This window comes from Pinus tabuliformis, chromosome X, assembly GCF_031772625.1.
Source record: "Pinus tabuliformis cultivar Carrire ecotype Pingquan chromosome X, CPIR1, whole genome shotgun sequence".
Taxonomy (NCBI): Eukaryota; Viridiplantae; Streptophyta; class Pinopsida; order Pinales; family Pinaceae; genus Pinus; species Pinus tabuliformis.
The window spans coordinates 527,300,172-527,313,295 of NC_142308.1; the positions used below are offsets into that span (position 1 = coordinate 527,300,172).

The 13,124-nt window shown below is 36.5% G+C and overlaps 1 protein-coding gene across 1 annotated transcript; it reads left to right on the forward strand.

Annotated features, from left to right (window-relative positions):
* The first annotated feature begins 2,206 nt into the window (after nt 1-2,206).
* On the forward strand, nt 2,207-5,422 carry LOC149141027 (putative membrane-associated kinase regulator 2). The gene is made up of 2 exons (XM_089448926.1): nt 2,207-3,805; nt 4,791-5,422. Exons 1-2 carry the CDS (start codon nt 3,253-3,255, stop codon nt 4,853-4,855), a joined length of 618 nt encoding a protein of 205 aa, XP_089305052.1. The 5' UTR covers nt 2,207-3,252; the 3' UTR covers nt 4,856-5,422.
* The last annotated feature ends 7,702 nt before the right edge of the window (nt 5,423-13,124 follow it).

A 13,124-nucleotide genomic window follows, 5' to 3' on the forward strand; every position in this document is an offset into this window, starting at 1 on the left:
CGATCTCTTCTGTTGTTTTGTGGACTTTAGAAAAGATTTCAACATTGTTCCTTGAGATAAGCTCTGGGAGAGACTTGAAGAGATCATGGTTCCTCCTGAATTGAGGATTGATGTGATCTGCCTCTATGAAACTGTCATTGCCAAGCTTAAGACGAATGAAGGATGGTCTAAAGACATTAAATGCAATATCATAGTTAAGTAAGGGTGTCCCCTATCCCCTACCATTTTTGGCATATACATCGATAAGCTAAAGGAGTGTCTGGATACTGGAGGTTGCAAGGGCACCGAGCTTGCTAGTATAATCAATTACTCTTCTCATTTATGTTGATGATATTGTTCTTCTTACAAAAAGACATGATGACCTAGTCAAGCATCTTAAGACTCTTCATGTCTACTACTCCAAGATGGGCATGATGGTTAATACCGACAAGACTAAAGTCATGATCATTAAACCCAAAAATATCACCCATGGTAGTTTCGTTTATGATAACCATTGCTTAGAGAAGGTTTCTTCTTATAAATATTTGGATATTGACTTTCCTCATCAACTCAAATGGAATTATAGCATCGAGAAAATGACTATTGGAGGTCGGAAAGCTTATTATGAGCTTGAAAACAATCATAAGTCAATCGATCTTTGCATTTGGAGTAAAAAGAGGTTCCTCTTTGAGATCCTTGTCAATGGTGTTGTCTTAATATATGGATGTGAAGTTTGGGGTTGTAGTATATCCAAAGATTCATGCAGAAAGATTGAGATGATTCAAAAGCAATTCATAACCTACAACCTAAAGATCAAGGGAAATACTCCCTATCCTATCCTCTTGATTGAAGTTTGCCTATCCCCCATTGAAAGTACGACTATGTTTAGATATCTGATGTATAAGAAGAAGCTTTACAACATGGACCCCAAGAGGCTCCTGAAAATTGCTTCTAATTCTAGTCAAAACCGCCACCTTCATCTCAACCATGGGTGCCATAAGGATGCCCAGTCGTGACTCAACCATTGGGGGATTAAGGAGGAGATCATCATGGGAAGCAAGGATAGTGTCAAAGATGTTATTACCTCCAATTTTAAGGACAATTTGTGGGATGATAAAGAGCTGGAGGGTAAAAGGAAGCTAAGATACTATAAGGAGGTGATCAACCCCACCCTTGATAACCATAATTATTTGTCTGTGTTAACCAACACTAAGAAAAAAATGATCATCGCTAGGATAATAACTAATTATCATGAGCTTCGAAGTGAAACCGAGTGGTGGTCTACTCCCAAGACTCCCTGGGAAGATAGAATCTGTCATATTTGTGATATTAAAAGGGTGGAAGATGAAAAGCACTTCCTTGTAGACTGTCCAGCTCTTACTCACATCCACTCTCAATTCCCTAATATCTATCACACTTATAATCTTCTTGACTTCTTAAGGTAGCCCAACTATAGCGACCTTGAAGCACTTCTTTCCCTTCTCTTTGATCATAGAAACAAGGTTTTGAAGAATCACAATTAGATTATTTTTCTTTTCTTAAGGTCCGATAGACAATCGTCATCAATTAATTTTAACATAAAATACATATTCACTATCTCCATTTCATTAAAAATTACAACACTTTTTTATAATTTGGTGTTCCTATGGTGAACAACATTTCCATCAGTGTTATCACATTCACATTAGTTAGATTATAATAGTTAAATTATTTTGATTTAATTGGCATAATATTAATATTAGATTTTCAATAATAAATATTTTATTTGTTTAAAATTATGTAAAAAAAAAAATACAATTATAAATTTGTGTATGTGACTATAAAATTAAATACCTAAACATTATTTAAAATATTTAATATATTTAAAAATATATTTTAAACGGAGTAGTCTAACAAGGCGGAGGAATTGCCTGGTTTCCGTCACCGCCCGGAAAAACGTTCAGCTCCAGCGACTAATAATTCCTCCGCCCTCAACCACCTTTCACGATCTCTGCCACCCTCCACCACTGTTCCACCCACCACCGTGGAACATTAATTCGTCTGACAGAATTCTGACCGCGGATATGGCATTTCGAATCTGCCCCAAATCAATTCCCATTTTGCTCATTTGCATTCGAATTTTCCCTGCAAGCTCTGCAACTCCCCTAACCAATTCAACTCACCAGCTCCTGTGCTTTGCAGCTCACCACCCAGGCAACATAGCTTTTTCAACCGATGATGGATTAGTAGAAGCCTTGACACGTTCCGCAGTGGAACCAGACTTTTCTTTGCCTTTACTACCAGTGGAACTGCTCCCTTGACACGTGCATTCATCGTCCTCGGAAACGGATTCAGGAAAAGCTCAATTTCATGGATTCCTAGGCCCAACCTGATCCAAAATTAATATCATCACCCCATTTTCTTCGTCCCTTTGACAAATTTGTTAGATCCATGTCTGTCGCAGCGAGATGATGAGATTGAATGTGGAATTTCATTCTGGTTCTTGAAATAGATTTGAAAAACCATCCTATTTTACAACCCCAAAACACCCTTTGCGTGGAAATGTGTTTGCAAAATGTGGAACGCAATCCAAATCTGGACCATCAGGTGCTCACATGGTGGTTGGGAGCGTCTAAATAAAAGCAGCAAGCACTGAATGTATGCATCCCTCTGCGTTCCGCTTTACTGCCCCTTTTATATAAATCATGTCACATTTCACACGATTCAGGCTTGCAGAGTCTTGAAGTTCTTAGATACTCCATAAGTTTAGGGATTTTAGTTAATACTTTTCAGGGCTTTAATCCAAATCCAATGGAGAATTACTCTGTGAGTATCTCGAAATACCAACCAGAAAGCCCAGACAGAGCTTATTCAGATGATAGTCCTGTTCGGCATGAGTATCCTACTTATGCAGACGATGCCCAATTTTTTGACATTGATATTTCATTGCCCTTGTCCCCAACAGACATTACTCCAGTAGCGAGCTCAGACGATGATGATACAGAAGATGAATTTGATTTGGACTCGTTTTTTTGTAGACCAAAAGCCCCAAACCCAAATCAATGCATTTCTCCTCCCGCAGAGAATTTGTTTCACCAAGGCCAGCTACCACCTCTGGATGATACTGATAAGGATATTCCCTTTCCATAGTCTTGTAATGTTCCTGGAGTCAAGATCCAGTTCCCAAAGTTGCTCAAAACTGCTACCAAGTTGAAGATATCTTTGTTGGGATTCAAAAAGTCTGCTAAACCTGGCACGGATTTGCAGTCTCCTTCTGCTGAACATGGTGTTGCTATGGACTCTCCTGTGCCAAAGCAGAATAGATTCGTTACTCTGAAATTAAAGGTTGTGGAAGTACCGCTGGTGTCTCTTTTCACTAGAGATAATTCCAATGGTTCTAAGAGAGTTGACAATAATCATGGGCTTCAGAAGAAATCAGAGGATTCTGATGATGGACAAGGACAGTGTAAGAATATGGATAGGGAAAAGAAGGGAACCAAGGAGATTGTTCAAAAATATGTACAGAAGATCAAGCCTCTTTATCTTAAGATTTCACAGAGGTATAATGAGAAAATAAGGTTCAGAGATCAGGAGAAATCCAGGGAAAGAAATGGAGTGAAAAATGGTAGAAGTCTGGGTTCAGAGAGAAAACTTGAGAAGCAGATGTCATTTTCATATTTCTCTGGTAACTTGAAGATGATTCACAAGCATTTGGGGAAGGGGAAACATCAGCCTTCTGATATGCAGCAAAAGCTTCGGAGCTACAGTAGTGAGAGCACATTGATGGAGATAGAAAGTGCCATTCAAGGAGCCATTAGCCACTGCAAACAGTCCAGTTGCATTTATGGTAAGTAGTGCGGTAGTAGCCCTGCTCTGTTCATATACTCGTTCCTCTTTTGTTTTGCAATAGTGCTTGCTCAGGCTAGTCTGCTGATCCTGATGGGCATTCCTATTATGTTTTCAGCGTTAACAGGGGTTCCTGTAGATCTTGATAGGCATACTTCTATTGTTTTTCCAGAAGTCCCTATAGATCCTTGTAGGGGTTCTTCTTTTTGTTTACCTAATTGATTATTATTTTGTCCTGGCTCAGTCTCAGGGCTCAAACATAGCTTCAAACTTATTAACCACCCAAATTCTCACTGCCATTCCTCATCCCTCATCACCATAGGCATTATTCTTTTATTAGCCTTCCTCTTACTGTTTTCAACAGTTATAACTGTTGATACTGATGGGCATTCATCTTAGACCTTGTAAGCATATTTTTTACTCATGTAATTATTTATGGTGTTCTACCACTTGAGTAGATAATAGTCAGTCAGGTGGTTAGGGGTGCCCAGGAGCTGTGTGATTTGATGATACTTTGTGCAAAGACATTGTTTCTCATTATTCATAGTAGTAAGCGGTCTTGTGTGGGACTCCATAACAATAAACAATGTGCTACCAAGTCCTGACCTTTTCCAACTCAAAATAAATAAATAAAATCTTAAAAACCCAGCAAGAGCTTCATGAAAATGTATAGATTAGGAATAGGCTTTTTTATTAATTCCTGTTCCATTAATCTGCATTGTGTTCTCTAATACAAATTAGGCCTTTTCTAAAATTCAGAATGTTTGCTTTAACCAGAGATCATGATTGTTCTTAAGAACTGCTATTATTTATGTCTGCTATTGAAAAATCCCTAAATTCCACTCCATTATCTCTGGGCTAAAAGCTTCTCACTATCTATGATTGCAGATACAGTTAACTAACTGCAATTTCTGTCTGACACTGAAATCCCTATATTATACTCCATTATCTCTGGACTAAAAGCTTCTCACTGCCTCTGATTGCAGATATCGTTACCTGTTCGAATTCTGGATATTCGGCTGAATCTTATGAAGGCTCTGATGGAAGATGATAGCAAGGTTATTATTAGAAGCTCATCATTAACTAACTGCAAAAGTGTTGCCACAGATCTCGCAAAGCGCTTTAATTGATCTTCAAAGAAAACCAGATCTGTGATGCTTTATGTGCAAAATTGGTTAATATTGTATATATTTGGATCCTTTTTGTCACCAATATGCCTTCGTCAGACATCTCCATGTCGTTGAAAGCAACTTTTTCTAATCACTAGTGAGCTTCATTTTTGGTTCTGTACTCTTGAGGCCCTGAAGGTGAAGGTCAGCTTTTGCTTGTTTGTGATTGATGATAAGCTGCAAATTGTAAATTATTAGGTCCTTGCATTTTCTTCAATTCAAAAGCAGCACACATGGGCCTTACTAAATGTCAGCTATCACAGGGGCTCGCATTAAGGGTAGTATCCTCTCGCTATTCAGGTGGGAATGTGATACAGTTAGGCTGCATTTCAACTGGAAGAATATGTTTTATCATAGAAATCTCAATCAACTTTGTGTTGATTTATGTATGCGATACAGTTATGTTGAATTTCAACCTGAAGAGTATGTTTTATCAATAGAATTCTCAATCCACTATGTTGAATTTTGTGAATCATACAGTAATGTTGCATTTCAACAGTATGAGAGTCTTTGTTATCATAGAATGTTCAATCAACTGGTAATTGATTTTAAATATGTATGTTGTATATCATATTCTTACTAAATCCTACTTAAACATAACAAAAAAAGTTACAAATTATGATGCGAAATCAAATCAATTCAAACCAAACATGTAAGAAATTAGCCACCTTTTTAATTTTTTTTTTATTCTATAAAAATGTTTTAATTTTTTTAGCCGAAAAGTTCATTCTATAGCTCGATGTGAAAAGTTTATTCTACAACCCTAGAATGCACATGAAGAAATTAGATTCCTTTCAGCTTATGTTAGATCCTGATTTAGGATGGATCCTCTCAGCTCATGTTAGATCCTTATTTAAGATGGATCTATGCTGATTCTTTTTATTGATTTGAGATGGATTTATGTTGGTTCTTTTTATTGAGCAGAGATGGATATATGCTGGTTTTTTATTGAGGAGAGGTTCATTCTATAGCCCAGTATGATGTGTAACGTTGTATGTCGACTTATAAAAAAATTTGAATGTGAAGAAATTGGATTCCTCTGGGCTCATGTTAGATCCATATTTAAGATGGATCTATGCTGCTTCTATAAAAATGCTGAATAAACCAGACTCATATTAGTTCTATGTGCTAGAATTTTGTCAAGTTTCTGTTTATGTTTTTTTACCATAGACACACGCTTCACAGAAGAAGTTGTTTGAAGTAAAAACAGGTAAACCAACATAATCCACTCAACTTTTGAGACCTCATAAGTCATAACCCAAATTTCCAATACATTCATGACATATCTTTAGTTTACGAGATATCTGAGATTCATTTGCAGAATCAGAGTTTTACACAAACTTTCCATGGGTTTTTTTATAGATCTTTTATTGAAAGGATATCATTATTCTTATTTTTCACAAGACATTTGCCATCTTTGAATTGTATAACATGGTGATTTGCAATTGCAATTTGTTCTATGGAAAACAAATTCCTACCCAACCCTGGTACACGAAGAACTAGACCAGTTGATCATTATATGATCTCTATTGTTTACTCTATCATTTTTATGGTTTGTTGTGGTCATATGGATGATGATCTTCTCAACTTATGATGTGTTATATTCTTTTCTAAATGCTTGATTTTATAATTGACTATGGTCTGTAATATGTATAGTTGAGTATATGTAGTTTATGGTTCAGTATGATCTATATTGGTGACAAAGCCATTGGATAATTTGTCAATATCCTTTACCCTAATTAATATACTCTCTATTTTTTATATGTGTACTTATATTTTTATTATTATTATTAATCTAAAGAAAAAAATTGTAATTTATATTCAGGAGGAAAAAAGTTTACATTCTGACTTGGGTACATCCCTCAGTATAACCCACTCTCTATTAGCGGCTACAAAGGGAAACCATTAAAATGGTTTAGATGCTTGAAAAGACCACAAAATATATTCAGAAACTAAGCCCCAAGTATCCACAGATCTGTCCATATAGTGTATACATAACAGTCTCAAATCAAATTCAGAGGTGAGCTCAAACCAAGCTTCAAAAGTTCAAAAATAGAATTGAAGAACTTCCTAGAAATGCATAAAGTCTATTCTAGATAGTCCACCTAGCGCTGCAAGATAAACTAGTCAGATATGGCTTTAATGCAAGGAGGTTGTGCAACTTCTCCTTCTAATTCAAACATTTCCTAGACACCATCATTCTGGTCCAAAGCTTTCCTTGGTAAGTCTTCTGCTTCTGTTTTCAACTCCCTATAGATGTGAGCAACAGTGCAGACCATGAAAGTGCTGACCAGAAGTTTAGCCTGCTGACAGTGGGGTCTAAGAACCAGATTGCATATTACCAAAATGCCTAGAAATGCCATTTGTAACCAGTTTTGAATCAGGCCCTGCAAGCTAGTAATATTTCTTTCCAAGAATCACTAAAGCAAATTACACCTCCAGCTCCACTAGATGCATGATTACCCTGGTATGTCCTTTGAAAACAACCCATGGAGAAGCTTTGTCCACTTCCAGTACCAAGCTTCCTAGGAACTTTAACCAAAGGAGTACGCTTGATGCCATCATAAACATACATGATTTGGTGCTTTACCTGAGAAGGGGGAGCTTCCTGACCTTGAAATAGAAAATGTTCCTGGCAATCGAAATGGCCCAGAGACAAACAGGGGAACCATTTTAAACTTCTTCAAAGCTTTGTTAGTGAACCAGTTCATACAGTTGATTAAAATATTTTCCTGCCACAGTATCTCCACACCTCCTTATATATGCACAGTGTATGAGTAGGAGATAAATAGTTTCTCTATTACACTTGCAAAGTGAAAAGAGGCTAGGACCTTGCCATGCTCATTTCTGCAGTACCTCCCAGAAACACTTTGTTGGCTAAAGCAAGCCACATGTAAACATGTGTTTTCATCTGACCTTCCAAATGGGCCTTCACCACTAAACATTTCTCACCAATTTCATCACCAAACGTTTCTCTATAACCTGGTCTGGTAGTGAAATAATTTGTAGCCATATTTTTAGACCATTTAAAGGAATCATATGTATCCCCCAGTCTAACAAAGAATAAAATTCGCTGCTGAGTGTATAGCTTCCATGAAACTGCATCTAGTCCCACCAGATTTACATGCTCAGTTTTCTTCCAGCCTTTCTCCAAAATATTAGTGGTTAATAGCTCTGCATTATCAGCAGTGAAGAGAAAATCTTTGCTCTTGAAGTATATTTTGAACCATCTATTGTCGAGTTTGATGTTTTCCACAGCCCACCCAAGGGTCTATTCAGAATCTAACTCTTTTGCCATCCCCTCTTCTCTAGGCTAGCTAATTTACCCACCAAGGGAAATGATAAAAGTTAAAACAAGTGCTTTCAAAATCGGAGAAACATTAGAAATATACCTTACTGGTAATCTCGTTCATTCCAGATCCAGATATTTATGTTGTATAACAACCTACCACAGCCACCCCTCAAAAATAAGCCTCTCCTAAGTTTTCATTGCTAGTTCCTTGCCAATTGCTTGTTATCTTACAAACCCCACCCACCAGCACCCTCAGGTTTAGCTATTCTTTTCCACTATACTAAGGCAATTCTATCTCTTTCCTTTTAGCTCTCCATGAGAAATGAAAGCAGGTCATTCTAATCTTTTCCAACATCTCTACATGAATGTAAGCTAATGAATGCTGGTACACAAGAACTGTTTCCAATATCAATTTAACAAAACTGAGCCTTTCTCCTATGAACAACCACCTAGTGCACCAATTTGTAACCCTTCTCTCAATTTTATGATATAACTAAGTACAGTCCTGGAAGTCATATTAACATAAAACACAGGTTCTTTAGGCCATGGTTGAAAGGTATAATAGAGTATGAAAAAAAATTGAAAATTGCGTCCTCTTGACCTTGGTGCACTTTGTTTAAAGAGAAAAGATTTTAGAGTATGTATTTCCAGTCCAGTTGCAAAACAATACAAATCTAGTCTTGTTTGACTTATGGACTATTGCATTTGGATCAGAGTCCTTTATTAAGAATGTAACAATAGAAGTGAATTCATTGAACCAACTCAATATTGTATCTATTTATTCTTTTGACTTTGGAGATCTCTTGCTGCTATTATATTTCATAAAATAATGGTACTAATAGTAACTAGTTAATTACATTTGGTCTTCATGGCGAGAACCCAAGCCCACTTTCATGGTTAATGTGTTTTCTATGTGATACCTCTTGGTTGTGAGTTGGCATAATGGGCACAAGTTGTGGATTACTAAACTGATTTCTAAGATGCTTGGCATAATTGTAGGAATTCTGGCACCAAGAGGCTCGCATAGAAAAACGTTAGGGCAATGATTGTTGTTGAGGTTTTAGTGTAACAAACATTGTCAAGGCTTTAGTGCTACGATCATTACTAAATTTGCATATTGAAAAACCCTTGTATCAGCCACTCTCCTAATATTTCCCCTCAGATTAGGGAAATTCTATATTACTGTAAGATCATTGTTTTCTACCAAAGAGGATAAATTATTAGCAAGTTATACTGTGCAAATAGGGTTTAAAATAAGAGCTCTGACTTTCTACCTTAAGCAAAGTTCTATGGCCATTAAGAAACTATTCAAGGTCCCTTGTAACAATGATTAAAAGTTTCCAATTGATGGGGAAGTTAGTGTAGGATGAGGAGGCCACAACAACTGTTGAGACTCAAGGTGAGCCATAGATTGATCAGTGTCATAGTGCAATAGATTTGATGGTTGGAGTTGGAATTGACAGAACCATGAATTCTGAAGCAAAATGTTAGCCATAACTGATAAGTTTTGAATCCACAATTTCCTGTTGTAAGCCTTGAAGACGAATGAGGATGAATTCCATCATTTACCCATCTTGTTTGAATTCCACTTATGCACTCTGTTGCCCTAGAAACTTGGTGGAACATAGGATATTATGCATACTGTGTGTTCTATTATGACCAATGGTTTTGAAACTTGTAATTTTAGTCAAGAGCAAACAATTATGTTCAATTACAATCCATGATTCTGTCCCTATGCAACAAATGGCTCCTATTTATTGTTGATTTACCATTTAGTACCCAATTGAACTTTGATGGGAAGTTGATACGAGGTAGTGGGATTGGCAACAAACACAAGCTGATGGAACATAATCAATTTAGTTGATGTGTGATTCTTGCAAAAGTTGTGTGCTTTAATGATTGTTAAGGTATGCTGTCAGCCTGGCACTTATCTGGGTAAGACTTCCATGAATTCGTCCCTATGCAACAATGGATTGTATCCCTTGTTGATTTACCATTAACTGCCCACTTAACTTTGATGGCAAGTGGTGATGTCCGCCTTGGTTTGCTGCCTGTTTGTCGCCTGGGTGGTGAGCCACAGAGCGCGGGAGCTGGTGAGTCGAATTGGTTAGGGGAGCTGCAAAGCCCGCGGGGAAAATTCGAATGCAAATGAGCGAAATGGGAATTGGTTTGGGGAAAATTCGAATTGCCATACCCGCGCTCAGAATTCTATCAGACGAATTAATGTTCCATGGTGGTGGGTGGAATGGTGGCAGAGGGTGGCGGAGCTCACGAAAGATAGCTGAGCGGTGGAATTGCCGGTGGCCAGGGCCGGACGTTTTTCCAAGCAGTGATGGAAACGGACAATTCCTCCACCTTGTTAGACTACTATTTTAAACAACCACAACCCAAAATAACAATATGGACTCAAATAGTATCACAAAATTCAAAGCCAAAATTACCTAAAATGGTTTACTTTAGTATAAAATAGTTTTTATTCCAATTTTTGTCTTCCATTTTGAGATTACTGTGCGTTAACGACAGACTCTTTACAAAAAAATTGGGGAGTCATTTGGATTCCCAACATAAAAGTTGGCGAAGCATGTGGATTGTGATCATAAAAGCTGGCCTCTTTACAAGAAGAGGTCCGAGCTCGTTGAAAATATGTTTGACGCTTTGGCTAATATTGAGCTGCCGCCTATGTTTTATATAGCGAATCGTGGACAACAAAATGAAGTACAAAACTCGTGAGTTTATTGTTTCGCGCTGTAGTAGATAAAGCCCAAAATCATTTAGGAATAAGCTAGACTGAACTGCTTCACCTTTACGTTTTCGTTTCATTCTGCTGCTGCTCAACAACGTGAGACATGTAGAATATCTCAACTTTTTTTATTCATTATTAAAGGTTTTTTTGGTCATAAAAGTTATAGAAATTTTAGTCATATTTTGAAAAAAATTTAGGTAAAGATTTTTGTAAATCCACGTTACCATTGTTAAACTTCAAAATTTTAGGTGATTTAGAAGTTTTTGATAGTGCTGAATCTATTTCCACTTTCAAAAATATGATTCAAACACTACCTCTACAAAATTAAAAAGAAAAAAAAAAAAATTACCCCAATTCCAACTATTTTAAGCCATCCTACCAATCTCTCCTCCTCAACGCCATTATTAAATAGATATTCTTCTTCAATTTTAATTATATCAAAATTAGTAAAGATTAATAAACTTTCAAATCTTTATCATTTTAAGTTGCTAATTAATTTCACCTAATTGATTCAGGTTGAAGTTAATGTGACAATTACTTCAACATGTCCAGTCAAACCTATTTCGGCATCTCCACTCAAACCTAGCTCGAGGAATCAAACTTAAACCAAAGCTTAAATACAACATGCTTTGATACTGGCGATTCATTTAAGCTTTCAATTTAATGACAGCAAATGACCGGTGGACGTCCACCTCACAGAGTACTTCAATGACTGATTATGTAATGTTGATGCCCACCGCCGCCCTCCAGGCTCCGACCAACTCAGAGAAAACGATATCCCTTATGTTTACGCTCAGAGAAATCTATGATGGCCCATCACTATTCACATTGCGTTTAAAACTGGGAATTATTCAACTGCGTCGCTTCTAAAAGTGGGAATTATTCAATCAATAAATATGAACCGTTTCTGATTTAATTAATTCACTGAGACCAATGCTTCAACTATTAGAAATTTGAAGAGAGCAAATTATAATACACAAATCTTATGTTTACGCTCAGAGAAATCTATGATGGCCCATCATTATTCACATTGCCTTTAAAACTGGGAGTTATTCAACTGCGTCGCTTCTAAAAGTGGGAATTATTCAATCAATAAATATGGACCGTTTCTGATTTAATTAATTCACCGAGACCAACGCTTCAACTATTAGAAATGTGAAGAGAGCAAAGTATAATACACAAATCACATTTCATTATTTTATTGATCACATTATTTGTATATATAGGATATAGATCATATGCATCTACTAATTTAAATTTTAAGAATGTGGATGAATGATGAGGACATGATAAACTATAATTTTTATACATAGGAAACAATGTCTATATTGACACCTAGGGGCCTATAATGATAACTTGTAAATCACATGACATACATGGAAGCATTAGTTTCAATAGTCTCATTTAATGCTTACATGTAACAAATATTGAAAATACATCTTACTAAAATACGAATGATCTATGTTTGACTCCTTTTCATTAGCATTTTAGAGCCATTGTGAAATCTCAAGGTTTCCACTTTTTTCTTTATCACACTTTCAAGCTTCCCACTTAATCCATTTAAGACATAATCGCTTCCACCCATCTTAGACATACTTTGCATAATTGGCACTTCTCGACCTCCCAAGTCATGACACATCAACCTTGATACTAAACCATCTTATGGAAATGCCGCCATTTGTTGAATCCACTACCCTCTGCAGTGTTCATCAGTTATCTAGGATAACATTTTGGGAACAGAATGCCTTCAAGATACAATTCTATAACTTGACCTTGTATACAATAACCTGAGCATAACAGGTCACACCAATTTGACTTTATTAAGAACAACCTTTAACTAATGCTCCTAGAACATGACGAGTCATATTATTTTGTTTAATAGTTAACCTTTTTTTATGATTTTGCATCATTTATTATTTACACAATATTATAGCATACTAAACTTCAACTCACACCACAAACTTGAACACGGACAAACACACCATCAATACTATATTCATATCACCATTAATATCTCTAAAATAAAGCAATCATGCAAGCCCAAAATTATGCACTTGTAAAACACGGAACAACCTCCCAAGATCTTCACCTCCTTGATCCATAGTATTTCCTGCAC